This window comes from Lutra lutra, chromosome 14, assembly GCF_902655055.1.
Source record: "Lutra lutra chromosome 14, mLutLut1.2, whole genome shotgun sequence".
Taxonomy (NCBI): Eukaryota; Metazoa; Chordata; class Mammalia; order Carnivora; family Mustelidae; genus Lutra; species Lutra lutra.
The window spans coordinates 57,418,753-57,438,852 of NC_062291.1; the positions used below are offsets into that span (position 1 = coordinate 57,418,753).

The 20,100-nt window shown below is 42.1% G+C and overlaps 1 protein-coding gene across 4 annotated transcripts in view; it reads right to left on the reverse strand.

The window, feature by feature from the left end:
- PIK3AP1 (phosphoinositide-3-kinase adaptor protein 1) overlaps window positions 1–20,100 on the reverse strand; it is a 117,316-nt gene that overhangs the window by 81,249 nt on the left and 15,967 nt on the right. The window contains exon 1 of one of the 4 annotated variants that reach the window (XM_047701811.1): window positions 7,420–7,456. The exons of the other annotated variants lie outside the window; for them this stretch is intronic. Coding sequence (XP_047557767.1) covers window positions 7,420–7,441 — 22 coding nt within the window. The 5' untranslated portion in view covers window positions 7,442–7,456. Of the gene's footprint in view, window positions 1–7,419; window positions 7,457–20,100 lie in introns of those variants that run through there. 4 annotated transcript variants of the gene reach the window in all.

The window sequence follows — 20,100 nt, forward strand, 5'->3', positions numbered from 1 at the left end:
GTTGGAATCACCTTTCCCACAACCAAATACCTACTTAAAACCAATGAAACAGGCACATTGGAGCTTAACATTGCAAGAGCTGCCTTCTCTCCCAGGAAGATCTCCTCTAGGAAGAAACTGTCAAGGGAGAAGGGAAGCACCATTTTTTTGTTCCATGTTCCAGTGTTGTCTTGCTTTAGTCACTATTATGAGATTAGTGTGTGACAAAATGATACCTGGGTGGGGAAAGAGCTGTGTAATCCCATCTTTCCCTCCCCCTCCCCTCATTAATGGATGCTTTTTAGCCACTTCACCAACTGACACCAAGCCTCACCTCAGGTCTCCAATCAAAACCTTAGCAGGATTTTACATAAACTGAAATTTACATTCAATCATCACCATAGCAACCATCACACAGCATTACATACAACTTTTCCCTCTCTAATATAATCTATTTTTTTCCAAGAGCTGCTTTTCTCTTCAGTTGCAAATCCGAGCTATTCAGAAAATAAACATTAAAAATCTATCTTGAAAAAAAAATCTATCTTGAAAGTACGTTTAAACAGACTGCAACAAGGTTCTAAGAACAGGCATTTGAAATGGTTTCTAGACACTAAGCACCATATGCTTTCTACCTCAATTGATGGTTGTACATTGAAGGCTCAGGGATGTAGCCCTAAGCTGAGAATTGTTAAAATCAAAACAAGGCTTCACTCATGTGACAATCATTCCTTGAAAGATGTCCCAAGATAAGAACCATGAGCTTTGGCAGAAAATTCTGCTAATTTCCAAGGAGACATGTGTATGTTTAAATAAAATGTTGTTTGACTTGACTATACAATGTGCAATTGGAAAATCAGAGATTTTTAGGATTCACATGTTGACTAGAGGAGATACTCAATTGGGTACGTGGTTCAAGGCCAGGTGGGAGAATGCTAAGGTACTGGAGAGTAAACTAGAGATAATAAGATATGTCCCCACCCAAGAGGCCTATTTTTTTTCTTATTCTAGAGTACAGTGCCACAAGAAGCCCTGAATATTTGTAGATGTCAGAAATATATTTCAGATTTAGAAAAAGGTAAGAAAAGAGACCTTTCTAAAATTTTACTAAGACCAAAAAAAAAAGTCTACTTATGACACTAGCTCCACTAACAAATTAGTGAGTATCCATCCCACCAGTGCTACCCATCTTACTCTCTTACTACTTAGAGTCCCAGACGGTGGGCAACTCAGATGTACTGGCAGTCGAGACAGTAAAATTAAGTCCTTTTCCATGAGCCAAATAATTTGATCTTATTTATTTTAAGCCAAACCATTAGTATGATACTCCAATCATTCATTGACTCATTCATCAAATATTTATTGAGCATTAGATGCCAACATATGCTGAGAACTCCGTCTCATAAAGATGAGTGAGACTTTGTCCAGGACCTCAAGATCTTCAGTTTTTTTTTTTTTTTTTTAAGATCTTCAGTTTTCTAACTCCATTGTATGGCAGTCGCTTTAAGCCAACATGTCATGGAAATCTTAACACATTTTCTCAAAATGAACATTCAAATTTGTACCTATATATGGGAGGTGATGCCCATCCCATGACTGTGCCACTCATTTTAATGACCCCAGCCTGGATACCAGAAACTAGGCTGATGGTTATCGTTGTTGTTGTTGTTTTTAATTACTAAGACCTAGTAGAACTCACCAGAGGACATTCATTTTAAGATTTCTGAAAATTCTGGGGCGCCTGGGTGGCTCAGTGGGTTAAAACCTCTGCCTTCGGCTCAGGTCATGATCCCAGAGTTCTGGGATCAAGCCCCACATCAGGCTCTCTGCTCAGCAGGGAGTCTGCTTCCCTTCCTCTCTCTCTGCCTGCCTCTCTGCCTACTTGCGATCTCTGTCAAATAAATAAATAAAATCTTTAAAAAAAAAAAAGATTTCTGAAAATTCTGTGTCTTTTCTTGAATCTAAAAATGAGGCAACTTTGATACTTAGGAGATCTGGCTGAATTCTACCCCAAATGATAAAGAAGCCTCCCCCAAATGAACAGTCAGATGTGAGAGGCAAGCAAAGGCAGGTCTTTCTTTCTCATGTAATACCAATGGCATAGCTAGTTAGGCAACCTGAGCAAGAGAGAAATAGGGATTTAACTTTCTTTCTTTCTTTTTTTTAAGACTTTTTTTTATTTTTTTTTTTTAAGATTTTATTTATTTATTTGACACACAGAGAGAGATCACAAGCAGGCAGAGAAGCAGGCAGAGGCAGAGGGGGAAGCAGGATCCCCGCTGAATAGAGAGCCTGATGCAGGGCTCAATCCCAGGACCCTGAGATCATGACCTGAGCCGAAGGCAGAGGCTTAACCCACTGAGGCACCCAGGTACCCCAGGAGTTAACTTTCAAATAGATGCTAAAATATTTTATATACCTAGAAGTGAAAAATATTACATATTAAGATAAGGTGTGTAGGAAAAGTGCTAGAACAGAAATGGGATGCTGGTTTCATCTCAAATTTCAACTCCAGGGGAATGGGGATGGATGCCTAGAACCCTGAGTAAGGCCAATGCTGAGTCTGATCCCAGCTCAGTGAGAAAAATTACCTTGATCCATTAAGAAAGTCTGATCTGGGATCAGGCACTCTGCATGGTATATACAAAGACCATGGGAGGAGGAGCTTAGGCTGTGCTGAGGGAGGAGTGAGGAGATACATGCTACGGAGTTACCTGGAAGACTATAAAGAAATAATAATAACTTAAAAATCCCAATGCATTCAAAGACCAATGAACCCGTGTCCACAATCTTTTGAAAAACTTCGAGGCACAACTGGCATCATTTAAGACAGAATGGGTACCTTCCAGATGCCTGGCCAAGAGCCAACCAGATACATGCCATATTAGAAAAGAATGTGCTGAGGAACACAAAAAAAGGAAAACCTAAATATGATTACAGAAATCAGAGATCAGAGCATTTGAGGTGACACCTTCTGATAGACCTACCATGTTGCCAAGTAACAAGACAAGCTGCGAATAAGGTAAAAATCCTTTGGTGAGATCTGAGGAACCCAGCCGATACATGCATTGCAACCGACACCGGAGTTCTTGGCTTTTCATTTGGTTTTGCTTTTTTGAAAGATCAGTGGGAAGATCACAACCTCCTCAACACAACCTCCTGGTAATGACATAGATGTGTGGCTTCTGTGGTCAGAGGAAGCAAAGAATGTCATTTTGAGTATCTTAAGCTGCAGGCATACTGCTTTTGAAAAGTATAAATAAATATATCCACAAAAGCCGCAAATTCAGCTTCTGAGCTATTTAAGTCTTGATTTTTTTCAGAGTTTCTTAGATGACCGACATTGAATCTAAAATGATCCCCGTGTGGTTATTGAGTGGTCATTCAATGGGCTTCAAACTTGAGATGCACAAACCTATCACTGGTGTGAATTAAGCAACGAAAGGATACTCCCAGTCTCCCCCATTCTGTTCAGGCCCCTGCACCAAGGAGAAGGAGAAGCTGCCAGGTTGTGGTTCAGCAAGAAAGGAGATGACCATCATCACCTGCACACATTCCCTGAGGCCTCTTCCCAAATTAGACTAACGGCAAATGACAGGCCACACTGATGGGCCCCTGGCCATGGAAATAACTTCATCTCCACCTGCCCAAATCACAGATGAAATTTTCACACCTGACATGTGTTCTAGGGATGAAAAGTTTTTCAAGCATTCACTGTGCACCAGGCTCTGAGTGACATACAGGAGACAGCCCACCTGGACACATTTTGTTTTGCAGCTTGCTTTCTAGCTTAGCTTGTGAATACAATCATCATCTACTTGGTCTGCTTGTTCCCATCCTCAAGGCCTCACAGTCTTTGGATCATGTTCATCTAAACATAATAATAACTCCAGGGCAAAGGAAAAAGGTCAGCAATAAGAGAATACCTAATATGTTCACCAGGCAAAAGGACAGAAAAGAGACAAAACTAAGCTCTTAAAAACTGGCTCTCCAATTTCGATGTCTAAAGTAGGCCATGTAGAATCACTCAAGACATGTCAACAAAGAGTTAATAAACGTGTGAAATTCATTTCCTCTAGGAAAGAAGGTTAACAAAAAGCTGTTTAATACACTGGGGTATACAAAGGTTTTTTCCAAAAGACAAAAAGCTTCTGCCATGAACAGCAACAAAAATTGAAGGAATATGCCAAAGGAACTGCCAATCAGATGGGGCAAGATGGTAGAGAGCTTTTAACTGTCACATTAAGGAGTCGGGACTTTATCTTATCATCAAATGCTCCCCCATTTGAGAACTATTGGAACTTCATCAAGATCAAAAGCTTTTGCACAGCAAAGGAAACAGTTAACAAAACCAAAAGACAACTGACAGAATGAGAGAAGATATTTGTAAACGACATATCAGATAAAGGGTTAGTATCCAAAATCTATAAAGAACTTATCAAACTCAACAGCCAAAGAACAAATAATCCAATCAAGAAATGGGCAGAGGACACAACAGACATTTCTGCAAAGAAGACATTCAGATGGCCAACAGACACATGAAAAAGTGGTCCACATCACTCAGCATCAGGGAAATACAAATCAAAACCACAATGAGATACCACCTCACACCAGTCAGAATGGTTAAAATTAATAAGTCAGGAAATGACAGATGCTGGTGAGGATGCGGAGAAAGGGGAACCCTCCTACACTGTTGGTGGGAATGCCAGCTGGTGCAACCACTCTGGAAAACAGCATGGAGGTTCCTCAAAAAGTTGAAAATAGAGCTACTTTATGACCCAGCAATTGCACTACTGGGTATTTACCCTAAAGATACAAATGTAGTGATCTGAAGGGGCACGTGCACCCGAATGTTTATAGCAGCAATGTCTACAATAGCCAAACTATGGAAAGAACCTAGATGTCCATCAACAGATGAATGGATAAAGAAGAGGTGGTGTAATATATATATATATATACACATACATACATACAATGGACTACTATGCAGCCATCAAAAGAAATGAAATCTTACCATTTGCAACGACGTGGATGGAACTAGAGGGTATTATGCTTAGCAAAATAAGTCAATTGGAGAAAGACAACTATCATATGATCTCCCTGATATGAGGAAGTCGAGAAGCAACATGGGGGGTTTGGGGGGTAGGAAAAGAATAAATGAAACAAGATGGGATCAGGAGGGAGACAAACCATAAGAGACTCTTAATCTCACAAAACAAACTGAGGGTTGCCAGGGGGAGGGGGGGGAGGGAGAGGGTGGTGGGGCTATGGACACTGGGGAGGGTATGTGCTATGGTGAGTGCTGTGAAGTGTGTAAACCTGGTGATTCACAGACCTGTACCCCTGGGGCTAATAATACTTTATATGTTAATTTAAAAAAAAAAAGATTCCCCCATTTGGGTTTTTAGGGAAACCATTCTGGCATTTTGGTGGAGAGGTATGAGATGGAAACAAGAAGCCAAATTAATCTATGACTAAGATAAAAGACTATCTGCAAAATAAAATGTACACAATAATCTACTTTATAAAAAATATTACCATGTGTGTATATGTTGTAAATTCACGGGAAAGGATCAATTGATTGAAAAATCAAGCTGGAGAAAAGTACGTATACAATGGTTCTATCTATAATGAAAAAAGGCCCGTGTGGGTTTGATAAGTTTATAAAAATGTTCTAAAAAAGATATATACCAAGCTGCTTATGGCAGTTACCTCTACAGAAGCAAATGAAGATTTGGGGAAGTAGACAGAAATTTTTGCTTTTTCCTCTGTAGACTTCTGATTGTTAGAAACATGCTTTATAACAAACATGTATGATCTTTATCATTTTTAAGAGATTTCTAAAACTTAAAAAATAAACTGTGTAATGGGCATTAAGGGGGTCACATGATGGGCTGAGCACCAGGTATTATATGCAACTAATAAATTACTGAACACTACATTTGAAACGAAATATGTACTGGTTGGCTAGTGGAATTTAAATAATTAAAAAAAAGAAATATTTAAAAAAATTTAAAATAGGGGTGCTTGGGTGGCTCAGTGGGTTAAAGCCTCTGCCTTTGGCTCAGGTCATGATCCCAGGGTCCTGGGATCGAGTCCCGTATCGGGCTCTGTGCTTGGCAGGAAGCCTGCTTCCCTTCCTCTCTCTCTCTGCCTGCCTCTCTGCCTACTTGTGATCTCTGTCTGTCAAGTAAATAAATAACATCTTTAACAAAAGTAATTTAAAAAAAATGGCGGCGCCTGGGTGGCTCAGTGGGTTAAGCCTCTGCCTTCAGCTCGGGTCATAATCTCAGGGTCCTGGAATCGAGCCCCGAATCGGGCTCTCTGCTCAGCAGGGAGCCTGCTTCCTCTCTCGCTCTCTGCCTACTTGTGATCTCTCTCTCTCTCTGTCAAATAAATAAATAAAATATTTTTAAAAAAATAATAAAATAAAATATGACCATAAAATAAAAGATACAGTGTCTGTGACAACAAATGACCAGGACTTAAAAGCAAAGCAGTGGTCATGAGAATAGAAAGTGGGGGAACAAACAGACGCTGACCCAGAAGCGAGGTGAGCCCAGCTGAGGCAGGCTGGGGGACGGGGGCAGATGGAGCCATGTGTTTCCAGTCATCCTCTCAGACACATTTCCTGAGAGTCCCCTGAGGTGCACATTTCCACCCATTTTACAGGTAACGAAGCGGAGCCTCCAAGAGCTCAGAGAGACTAGAACTCCCATCCACCTGGCGCTGACACTGATTTCCCTCTTAACCACCTTTCCTGCATACAAGTCCTCCTCCGATGCAGCAGGAAGGCACTAGGAAGCTAGCTCTGACAACAGAGGCTGGGTCGTGAGGAGACTGGCAAGGCTGAATTGTGCGCCCAGTCCTGTTAAACAGTAAGTCCCAGGGGCGCCTGCGTGGCTCAGTCGGGAGAGCATCTGACTCTTGATCTCAGAGTCGGGAGTTCAAGCCCCATACTGGGTGTGGAGCCTACTTTAAAAAGGGGGGGAGGGATAAATAGTAAATCCCAGATGCCCAAAGTGACCTTTAACAGATGAATGCCCCCTGGCTGGCTTGGCTCAGGAGAATTCTTGACAATAGGACTTATGTTTTCCTCAGATTCTGTAATGCCCTTCCAGCATCTGCTGGAGCACAAGCCCTCCCCAAATTCACCGTGTGCTCAGTAACTCTGTATTGATGGGAGGGCAGCAGGATAACCTGAAGCAAATGGTGAAGCTCCATTTGAGTCCTTATTTAGATCATGAGTGCTCTGAAAGCATTTTTCCCCCTCAACAATTCAGCATGTAGGCAGTCAATGCATATTTGTGACAACTAATAATTGTGACGCCACTGAGAGAGTAATTTAATCATCATAACGCTCCTTCAGCTAAAAAGAGACTGTTAAGATCTGTGCTCCAACACTTCAACCAAACAGCCAACCAAGCAAAGAGTACTTACTGAGATCCCTGTGTGCCCACATGGTGCTAGGCACAATGGAGAATCATATGGAATGACAGTCATGGGCTCTACTCCTAAGGAATTTACTGGTGGCAGAAGCAAGCTGAAATTCAAGAAGCGATTAGATAAATGAGCATGACTTCTGGATGTCATGGCAAATGAGTTCCACAGGAATCCAGAGAAAGGGGAAAACAAGGATACTAGAATCTAAGGAAAAGCGACTTGGGCCATGGGGTAAAGAAGAGAGAAAAAAAAAGACAGGGCTTCCCCCGCCCCACACCCCCTTCTAGGAACAAAATGGCACTCTACAGTATCCATAAGAGCACCCACAGCTTTCAAGTTATTCACTCCCCAGCACAACATGGCTGCTGGCCAGGACTATTTCAGACCCTGACCACGTCCCTGTACATCTGTGTGCCAGGAAGCTATTGCAAATTTAGGAACAACCCCACCCCACCCCAACACCCGTTAGCGTTTCCACTCTTTGTTCAAGAGGCATCAAGGCACATCTTGGTCTTTGCTCATTCCAGCCAGCCACCATTCCCACCCACAGCAGAGATGAGGCCTTTTATAAACATACCACCTAAGATCTCTAGGGGGCGTAACTACTCATAGTAAAGGCTGGTTGGTGATAAGAGTCAGAGAACGAAGGCAAGATGTCAGAGAAAACTAGCGCTTGACTCCATCTCAGTACAACACTCATATGAGCCTATGGAAGGAAATGTATGGATATTTCATCCGCACATCAGGTTGTAATAGGGGTCCCATTTCTCCTTTAAGTAGAATCTATTTACATTTGGCTCTACACAAAACCGACTCTGGGGAAAAGCCTGCCTCAGCAACTAGGGTAGGCCCTCAATGAAGGAATAAGTGAACAAAAAGGAGAAACAAATCTATAATAAACACAGAAAGCAAACTGATGGTGGCCAGAGGGAAGGGGTTAGGGGGGGATGGAGAAAATAGGTGAAGGGGAGTGCCTTCTAGTTATGGGAGGAAGAAGTCACGGGGAGGAAGGGCGCAGCATCGGGAATAGCGTCAATGGTACCGTAATAACGTTGTATGGTGACAGATGACAGCTACATTTGTGGTGAGCACGGATGACAGACTTGTCCAATTACTAGGTCCTACACCTGAAACTAATGCTACATGGTGTGTCAACTGTGCTTTAATTAAAAACAAACAAACACCTAGGGTCAGTCCTTTAGTGGGGCAGAACCATCTCTCCAAATGTCATCTTGGTCATATTGCTGCCCCAAGAGCAAAAAGCCGAGACAAAAGGCGCAAGGCTCTTTATATTGACATTGAAATGCCTTAGCCCGCTGATTCAAGTTGATCTTTATAATCCTTTTCCTCCACTGTCCCTCCCCAACCACTTCTTAGCCCAAATTCAAACACATCCTATGCTTTCATACCCCCTCTGCCTTGTGCATAGAGTTCCCTCATCCTAAGATTTAGTCCCTCCTGTTCTCACGAATTCCTCCTCAGACCCAACCGTCTATTTCAGTGCCATCTCTTCCATAAAGTTTTCAACTAATCACCTGCTGAAAGTGCTTCCTTACTTTCCAACGTCCACATGCAGACATCTTTCATTCCTGTGTCCTGAACTCACACACTAAGCTACTTGCCTCTGGATCTGCCTGCTTTCCACTCTCCAGAATGTCCCTTCTTCCCTATTCCCACTGCCTCTGTTCAGCTCAGGCCCACATCCCCTCTCTCCTGGAAGCTGCCCTCCTTTCCTGCCCAGTCTCTAGCTCCAGCCCTGCCCACAGAGCTGCCAGACTGAACTTACTAGAAGATGAATTCCAATCATGTCAGACCCCAACATTCGGCCTATCAACATCTCCCCATGGTTTTCGAAGCAAAGTTTCAGCTGTTTAGATAAATATGAGCATTTTCAGCATCTGATCTCCCCTCCAGCCTTTCCCCGGAAAGCTCTAGACCAGTGGTTGTCAAACTTTAGTACCCACCAGAATCATTAGCGTTCATACATATTCCCAGTCCATTCCACCCAGATATTCTGGTTCATTGGGTCACAGGGAGGGCCGAGGTACATGAATATAAACAAATAATGTAGGGTTCAAATATATGGGGAACACGAGTATTTATAAAAACATGGGTTCAAAATATTTGGTTCTGCATCAAAACCAAAAACATGGTTCTGACACAGGTATTTGGAGAACCACACTTTGAGAGCACCTGAAGGAGATGGTGCACATGGGGCTGGAAACAAATCGTTTTTGAGAAGCCACCAACCTGGAAAAGGCTAGAAGTTGGGGAGCAAACCTGAAGTCCCATGTGCCACTGGGAAAACAGCAGTGTCTCTGTGTATCATGAGCAGAAAGAGATGACAAAAGTCTCTGTTATGAGTGAAGGTTAGAGGAGATGATCCCTGGAAAATGGTCAGCACAGCACTTAGCACAACTGGCAGATGCTGGAGGAAAACAGTTAAAAAAGCAGCATTGTCCAGGGCCCAGTGTGTCACTGACAGTGCCTCTGGTCTGGAAGGGACTTCAGGGAATACTTCTTCAGCATCTTTGGCAGATTTTATCCAACTATAGCCTGAAGGCTTCCAGGGACAGGGCCTCTGGGCACTACCTCCTGGGGCAGCCCACTCCATCCCTACACCTGCCCAGGCATTAACCTTCTTCCTTCAATCTAGCAGAATTCTGCTTGTCAGTCACTGCCATCCACGAATCCTTACCTGCCTTTGGAACATCACCAAACACCTTCCTCATTTCCACATAACTGTCTTTCAGACATTTGAAGGTCGTCATCTTGGCTTGGCGTTTTCTTCTTTGGGGGAGATGATAAACTACAGTGGCTAGAACTCTGAGTTCAGTGCTAGAGGCCTGGGCTTTTGTCCCTAACTGGCTGGGTATCCCTGGGCAAGTCATTTGACAGTGCTGAGCCTCAGTCTCACTGTCACCCCCAATTCTGTCATTCTGGGACGACACATCCCTGCTTACTCCTACCCCTCAGGCACAGCCATGATTCTAGCTGCCTCAGGGCAGCTTTTTAAATGCTGCTCCGTAAGAACACAACAGTGGTCTGAATGGAAGCTGCCAGGCTTTTAGAAGCCCCACCACCCAGACTATCAATATGGACCATTCATAGTCCTCCAATCCCCTGGCCACAGTTAACTGGCCTAGAGTTAGGCACCCGGCCCAAATTCAACGAATTAGACCCTACTGTGGGATTTTTAAATTTTGGACCAGAGAGAATAAGTAGCAGTTCCTCTTCAGAGTTGGGACTGGAAAGAGTAAGGTAGGACAGCTCCTAGGGGGTGGAATTCTCCTTGGAGAGGACTCAGAAAATAATGTCCTAGGGGCCCCTGGGTGGCTCAGTCGGTTGAGTGTCCAACTCTTGATTTCTGCTCAGGTCCTAATTTCAGGGGCATCAGATCAAGCCCTGTATTGGGCTCCACACTGGGGGTGAACCTGCTTAAGATTCTCTTTCTCCCTCTGCCCCTCCCCCCACCCCTGTGCATGCACCCATGCTCTCGCTCACGTGCGCTCTAAGAGAAAAAAAGAAAGAGAAAATGACACCAATGTGCAGAGAGACACAGGAAGGAGAGGTGAAGAGGTAATGCAGAGTTCAAGTCCTTAATTCTAGGTTATTTCTGAGGACCAACTGCACTCCTGACCTTCCTCTTTGTTAATGTCCCTTTTGTCCAACTTGGGGTTCTCTCCTTACAAACAAGTCTAGAGTAATACCCACACCTTTCTAAGTTGGCCTTAAACGAAGAGAGCTCTGGCTTATCTGTTCCCTCTATATACACCCCCCCGCAACCTAACTATCCACTCCCCCACCTTCTGCCAACAGCTACTCCAGATGGGTAACACAGAGTCTGTGTATAATACAAGAAGGGCTGCCGCTTCATCCAGTCTGACCACTATCCAGAAGGGCGGTTCAAGACTGCATCTTAAAGCAGTCGTGACACCTTGCAGATTCACAAAGAGCATATGGCCACCTCAAACCCCCAGCTCTTTTTCCTGGAGACCAAGTAAGCCAGGACTTTCTCTCTCTGCCATGCTACAATGGAATAATCCAGTTTGTTTTCTAGTAGGGGTGGAAATAGGGGGTAGAGATGAGGTTTGGGACCTAATTGCAAATAAACACTTAGCCCTGTTAAACATCACGCATTGGCTTGGGGCCAGTGTTCACACCAACCGAGACTGTTATGACTCAAGATTCTGTCATCAATAGCAAAGGTTCTCAACTAGTCTAGCAATGGAATGGGTTACAAATGTGCCAGAATATTCATTCCCCTCAGTTATCTGCTTGGTGGAACAAAGCTTGTTAGGGGCTTCTAACTAGCAGCCTTGTCATCTTCCCAGTACTCCTATCTCAAGTCTCCATAGCTATAGTAACATAGGAAATTCAATTTTTCATAACATAAAAGTATTTACTAACAAAATGATCATTTACAAAATTGGTCTCCACTTAAACATCTCTGCTTGCTTAATCACGGTGTATATTTTCATCCATTAAGTCATGTTTTTATTGCTTGTTCTCATTCAGATTTAGGATTTCTCTACTACAAACCATAAATGCAATGTGATTTGCTTGTATCAGGTAATTCAAGATTTTGCAAAAGATGCAGGAATTTATGAGGTTGATGAAAGTAATGTTGGAAAACTGAATCACATGTAAAGCCACTGCCCATGGGTAAGGGTACCAACTGACCAGAAAAGTCCACAGGAATGCTGCCTAATAATCAGAAGTGAATTATAAGAATACATAATGACTGAGAGGAAACTTTGAAAATGGTAAAAGTCAATCATATTTCAATACAACTGTTTTTATTTTTTTTAAGATTTTATTTATTTATTTGACAGATAGAGATCACAAGTAGGCAAAGAAGCTGGCAGAGAGAGAGGAGGAAGCAGGCTTCCTGCTGAGCAGAGAGCCTGATGTGGGGCTCGATCCCAGAACCCTGGGATCATGACCTGAGCCAAAGGCAGAGGCTTTAACCCACTGAGCCAGCCAGGCACCCCAATACAACTGTTTTTAAAAAGTCAAATATGAACTAAGGAATGTTATCTTTTGCTAGCATCAAACTGTCTGAAAATTTTATTTGACCCCTCTTACATAAAACCCAGCAACAGCTGGTCCAGTCTTTGTGGCTTAATAATTAGCATATAGCTGAACTTACAATCAAAACTGTGTCATATGATCAAATTAACTTACTTTCTTAATGTTTAGTTTTGCTTTCCAAAATAAAGCCCAATTTTTAATTTTTTTTAATTTATTTACTTTTTTTTTTTTTTTTTTTTTTTTTTTTTTTTTTTTTTTTTAGTATTTACTACAAAATTTTGACCTTTGCTTAAGAATTTCCACTTTGGAAACATTTAACAAAACCAAAAGACAACTGACAGAATGGGAGAAGATATTTGCAAACGACATATCAGATAAAGGGCTAGTATTCAAAATCTATAAAGAACTTATCAAACTCAACAAAGAACAAATAATCCAATCAAGAAATGGGCAGAGGACACAACAGACATTTCTGCAAAGAAGACATCCAGATGGCCAACAGACACATGAAAAAGTGCTCCACATCACTCAGCATCAGGGAAATACAAATCAAAACCACAATGAGATACCACCTCACACCAGTCAGAATGGTTAAAATTAACAAGTCAGGAAATGACAGATGCTGGTGAGGATGCGGAGAAAGGGGAACCCTCCTACACTGTTGGTGGGAATGCCAGCTGGTGCAACCACTCTGGAAAACAGCATGGAGGTTCCTCAAAAAGTTGAAAATAGAGCTACTTTATGACCCAGCAATTGCACTACTGGGTATTTACCCTAAAGATACAAATGTAGTGATCTGAAGGGGCACATGCACCCGAACGTTTATAGCAGCAATGTCCACAATAGCCAAACTATGGAAAAAACCTAGATGTCCATCAACAGATGAATGCATAAAGAATAGGTGGTATATATATACAATGGAATACTATGCAGCCATCAAAAGAAATGAAATCTTGCCATTTGCAGCGATGTGGATGGAACTAGATGTGGATGGAACTATTATGCTTAGTGAAATAAGTCAATCGGAGAAAGACAACTATCATATGATCTCCCTGATTGAGAAAGTGGAGATGCAATGTGGGGGGTTTGGGGGGTAGGAAAAGAATAAATGAAACAAGATGGGATCAGGAGAGAAACAAACCATAAGAGACTCTTAATCTCACAAAACAAACTGTTCGTTGCCAGCGGAGAGGGGGGTAGGGAGAGGGTGGTGGGGCTATGGACACTGGGGAGGGTATGTGCTATGGTGAGTGCTGTGAAATGTGTAAACCTGGTGATTCACAGACCTGTACCCCTGGGGCTAATAATACATTATATCTTTATAAAAAAAATTATTAAAAAAAAAAAAAGAATATCCACTTTGGGGGCACCTGGGTGGCTCAGTGGGTTAAAGCCTCTGCCTTTGGCTCAGGTCATGATCCCAGGGTCCTGGGATCGAGTCCCGTATCGGGCTCTGTGCTTGGCAGGAAGCCTGCTTCCCTTCCTCTCTCTCTGCCTGCCTCTCTGCCTACTTGTGATCTCTGTCCATCAGATAAATAAATAAAATCTTAAAAAAAAAAAAAAAAGAATATCCACTTTGACCTTTTCCCAACATCACCTGTCTTCGGATTATGAACTAAACTCGTGTCATTGCCATCACTGCAACTTTCCTCGGTGGCTCCTTGCCCCTTCCCACCACGGAAACAGAAAAGTCTCACCCCTCTGCCTCCCACGGGACAGGCCTTCAAAACTCGGAAGGCAGTTTCCATGGCTCCAGTGAAACTTCTTTTCTCCACAAACTTATTTCCTTTAAAGGTTTATCATGTGACAGAATTTGAAATTCTCTCCTTCACTCCGTTCAGTCATTTCACACTTTCCTGAGGGCCTGATACATGAGCAGCACTGCCAGGCACTGGGTATCCCCACTCTCCTGAGGGGGGACGGTAATGGATGGATGGATGGATGAATATCTGTATATGCCTCCCATTAAAACAGTAAACACGTCTCCAGGGAAGCTGACTAACACAGGATAGATGAACAGCCTCTTCTCTGACCCTAGTCTTTCTGTTCATAAACCTTCTTGTGGCATTTACTGTTTTTGGAAGGTGATGTTGCTCTGTCGACCACGTTTAGTTCGCCTCCAACTAAAACCACTACATCTTCTTACAAATGCTACTCTTAAAATATTTATTCCTTCGCTCTGTTTTGCACAACTGTTCAATTATTTTCTTGGACCCTGTGCTGAATTTTATATTGATCCTTACTAATTTTCAACTTATCTTTAGCCCACCCTTCCAACCAACACACATTTAGATGAAGTAGAACACCTAACATCACTGCTGTCTTCAAATTTAAGGAAAGAAACAAAACGCTCATTTTAAAACGGAGTGCTTGAATAAAGCTACTGTAGAATTTTAGACAGTCTGACCACTACTCTGAGAAAAATGACTAACCTGCCTGAAAGCTATGGTTAACTGGGCTCTGTGTTATCATTAGGCAACCATATGCATAGCTTTTTTTTTTTTTTTTTTTTTTTTTTTTTTAGAGACAGGAAGAGAGAGAGGGGTGGGTAGGAGCCGATGGAGAGGGAGAGAGAATCTTAAGCATGTCCCACACCCAGTGCAGAGCCCGATGCAAGGCTCTGTCTCAGGACCCTGAGATCATGATCTAAAATGAAATAAAAAAGCTTAACTGACTGAGCCACCTGAGTGTCCTACCAACTGCTTAACTTCTGCCATCATTGGAAAACACACCCTTTCTTCTCTTTTCCAAGGTGGACGCTCAGGAAACTCATTCTTTCCATAATGGATGCATTGAGGAACTATCAAAGAAGCACTTAGGATATCTCAGGTCCCCTTATTATTCAAAAGGAGCTATCAGACTTCTGCCTCATAACACTGGACATACCTGGCATTAGGTAATTAATGGGACAAATGGTGGTTTAATGGCCCTCTCCTAGACACACAATCTTTGCGAGGGCAGGAAACAAGTTGACTTTTTCAACACATCTTCTCAGGACCTTGCAGAGTGCAACCCCCATGACAACCACTTCATAAACTCAATAAATATTTGTTAAATATAAACATAAATTCTCATTTCTGCCACTAACTGTGTAACATTAGTAAGTCCTTGAATTCCTCTGGGTCCCTCTTCATTCATTTTATTTTTTTTAAAGATTTTATTTATTTATTTGACAGAGATCACAAGTAGGCAGAGAGGCAGGCAGAGAGAGAGGGAGGGAAGCAGGTTCCCTGCTGAGCAGAGAGCCTGATGTGGGACTCAATCCCAGGACCCTGAGATCATGACCTGAGCCGAAGGCAGCGGCTTAACCCACTGAGCCACCCAGGTGCCCCTCTTCATTCATTTTAAAGAAAAGGGAATGGGCCAGATCATCCCAAAGTTTCCATTTCTAATGTTAATATTCTATATTTTGATCCTGTGAACTCAGAGGCTCTCTGTCCCTATTCTCCCATCAGAGACTCTTGTTTCCAGAGTATGGACAAATTATAACCACATGAACACCCTAGACCATAAAAGGGCCTGGGGTGAAACGATGCTGAATGAAGGTTTTCTACAAACCCTGGGACTCTGATTTCCAAGTGAATACAAAACAAAAATAAACATTTAGGAGGCCAAATGAGTGTACAATTCTTTCAGTATTAACATTTTTCCTGAAAAACTTCTAACACAGAAACACTTCACAATTACAGCTGGAGACCTCTGGCGACACAGAGAAATGCTTTGAGAAATGATATTCACAAAGTTCTAGAAAATGAAAGGGGGAATCTGTTCCATAACAGGAATGCTACGGAATGCATTCGTCAGGAATGCTAAATCCGTATCCTGCAAGAGAAATGTTTCCCCACATTTTATATGCTCAAAAAAAGGGGGGGGGGGTCAGCAGCTAGCATGAATATTCTTCTGTCTGCTAGCTTTGATAGGTGTCTGTCTTTCTGTAAGCTTTAACTACAATTATGGCCTCAGACATTAGCTGTACATGTAAAAGGAAACTTATTTAGTCCACTTTTAAAATTAGAGCACTTTCATTTCATCATCAGCCTCCCCTCTACTTCCTGTGTTATCAGATGTTCGAGAGAGAGCCAGCAGGCTGTTTGTGAAACTGGTAACTTGGCAGACAAAATATGTATGTTCACCCAGCATTCTTTTAAATAAGAAGCTGGTATGAGTCTAGCCTTGTAAGAGCGATAGGGAAGATAAACATATGCAGAAGGCATACACCCAGAAGAAAAAGTACCAAGGAATTTCCAAAATGACTAAGCCAAATCTAGAGGTCTCTTTTGAACTCTTCAGATATCTTCACTTTAATGATCTCCTTTAAAGAGGACACATCCAATTTAATCTCTGCTATGGAGGGACACACCCATACCCCCTCACGGAGCAAACAATTCTGATTATTAGTTTCTGTAACAGCGTACTGATTCTTTTGGGGAACAGGATGTCATACGTGGTCTGTTTTTACGTATGGACCCAGTAAAAAAGATGTACTATATCAACGCTGTCTTGCTTTGAATCAGCTTCAAGTTTCTCTTTAGCTACATCCCTACTACATGACGCAAGACAAACCTGGTCTAGGGAAATGGTTGATGATCCAAATGACACCAGCAGCACAGGTGCCTAAAAAGGATACTAATGAGAGGGATAGCTTCCTCTCTAACAGAAGCGTTCAAAAGTAAGTAAGATGGGGCGCCTGGGTGGCTCAGTGGGTTAAAGCCTCTGCCTTTGGCTCAGGTCATGATCTCAGGGTCCTGGGATTGAGCCCCACATCGGGCTCTCTGCTCAGCAGGGAGCCTGCTTCCCACTCTCTCTCTGCTTGCCTCTCTGCCTACCTGTGATCTCTGTCTGTCAAATAAATAAACAAAATCTTAAAAAAAAAAAAAAGTAAGTAAGTTTCCCTACCAAGAGTAAGGAAAATGGACAACCATCCATGAAAGCACCCATGCATGCGTACATCCATCCAACCCCCATGAACTGAGTGATAGGGAACTGATATTCTATTTGTCATGCATAAGACATCAGCAGTAGAGACCAGTGTTTTCTTTATTTTTTTTTTAAAGATTTTATTTATTTATTTGACAGAGAGAAATCACAAGTAAGCAGAGAGGCAGGCAGAGAGAGAGGAGGAAGCAGGCTCCCTGCCGAGCAGAAAGCCCGATGTGGGGCTCGAACCCAGGACCTGGGATCATGACCTGAGCCGAAGGCAGCGGCTCAACCCACTGAGCCACCCAGGCGCCCCCAGTGTTTTCTTTAAAAACATAAACACAGTGAAACTAAAATAGCTTCCAAGTGTTTTTTCCCCACAGAAAAGGCGATTTTATCAATTAGATTTTGCTCATTTCTTGGGTGTCTTGGAAAACCAATCAACCACCGTTTGCCTAAACTATAGCAAAATGGCTAAAACAGGAAGTCTTCCTCTCAAAAGTCCATATGACAAGCCTACCGTGGTTCTAGTAATTTCTCCAACGAGCAGATAGAGTCCTGTATAGCATAAATCATCCTATTTCCTTGGCCATCTCAGACACACTCTCAGTCATGTGAATGGCAGTGGAAACTAAATTGAAAAGCTGTCAAAACATCCTGTAATAATAAGGAAATTAACAGACCTATTTTGTCACGCATATTTGCCTCCATTTCCCCCCTGCCCCATTATTTTCCTATATAGCCACATTCATAAATCCACACGTGGACCATAATAAGCATTATGTGTAAAATATTAAATACATGCATTTTTTCATTCCCACAGCATCATGTTATATTCCCCTAAGACTCAACTTAGGGTAACGTCCATAAACTGAAAGCTATTATGATGTCATTTAAGGTTCTGCTTAAAATTCTATTGTGAAGGAGAACTTGTTCGCTGAAATAAAACACTACACCTTGATGGAATTTTGAAAACTATCAGATTAAGACCCAGCAATGCAAAGTAAGCCATGTTCAAACACACACAGTAGAACTACACGGATTTCATTGGCTGTAAAAGTCTCAGATATTAACCTGCATTCGCCCCAGCTTTTTATTTATTTATTTTTATTTTATTTTTAATTTTTTTCCAAGTCAGGTTTATTAAGGTATAATTTACACACAGTAAAATTCATACTTTTGGTATACACAGTTCTGTGAGTTTTAACAAAGGTACATAGTCATGGAACTACCACTGCAATCCAGGTATAGAGCATTTCTATTACCCTGAGAGTTCTTTTTTTTTTTTTTATTAACATACAATGTATTATTTGTTTCAGGGGTACAGGTCTGTGATTCATCAGTCTTACACAATTCACAGCGCTCACCATAGCACATACCTCCCAGCTTTTTGAAAAGGATAAGAACGGATACACGGTGACTTGTCCAAGTGATGTGCCCAAGGAGGCAAAAGCAGTTAGTGTCAGAGTCTATGAAATATACACCCATGTTTTCTTACTTCTCGTCATAAAGACAGTATGTAGCACCCTAAGAGGATATCAATCCAGATTTGATTTGACAAGTGTAAAAATATGACTCAATGATAAGCAGCAGGCTTTAGCCCATATGGAGTGTGTGAAGGTGCAGATATCACAAAAGTAAACAAACCAATGCCCTATCTTTCCCCCTTACCCAGAAGATAAGTCCCATGAGGCTGAGAAAAAGGCCAAGGAGTTCGTATAAATGAATTTAACCTGAATTCAACCTACTTGGATTAGCTGGGTACAAACCCAACTCCTTCCTCTGGATCCTGGAATTCCCCACAACTCCATCATTTCTCTCTTAAAATTACTAACTGAAAGTAAAACATAAACATAGTAGAAAAAGGGAAACAGCAGAGAAATGTCTAAGACAAAAAGCCTTCCATCCACCCAAAAGCAACTACTATCAAAAATTTCTTGGGGCGCCTCAGTGGCTCAGCGGGTTAAGCCTCTGCCTTCAGCTCAGGTCATGATCTCAGGGTCCTGGGATCGAGCCCCACTTCAGGCTCTCTGCTCAGCAGGGAGCCTGCTTCCTCCTTTCTCTCTGCCTGCCTCTCTGCCTACTTGTGAACTCTCTGTCAAATAAATAAATAAAAGGTTTTTTTAAAAAAAAATTTCTTGGGGCACCTGGGTGGCTCAGTGGGTTAAGCCTCTGCCTTCGGCTCAGGTCGTGATCTCGGGGTCCTGGGTTCAAGCCCCGCGTCGGGCTCTCTGCTCAGCGGGAAGCCTGTTTCCCCCACTCTCTGCCTGCTTGTGATCTCTCTCTCTCTCTCTATCAAATAAATAAATAAATAAAATCTTCTTTTAAAAAATTTCTTGTGTATCCTTCCAAGAAAAGAAGCTCTCTATGCATATATTGGTATAAATGTAACTTTTTAAAATTATGTATCTACAAACACCCTGGTTTGATTGTCTTCACTTAGGTAGCCAGGAGCTCAGTCTCACTGGTCTGGATGATAACCTGGTCATTTCAAGGACAGAAATCTGTTGTTAATCAAAGCTCATGCTGTCTCAACTGACACTGAACTTCTAGAGCCTGGGAATATAGCTAAACAGCTAACAAAATATAGAAAGGGAAGAAAGGAAATAAAAAGATAAAGAGGTATTATATATAGGCCAGCACCTGGCAGACAGATGTTCACTCAAAACTTTCTAAATGACTTATTGACCAAATACATGAATGAATGAAAAAAACAGGATAGGCATA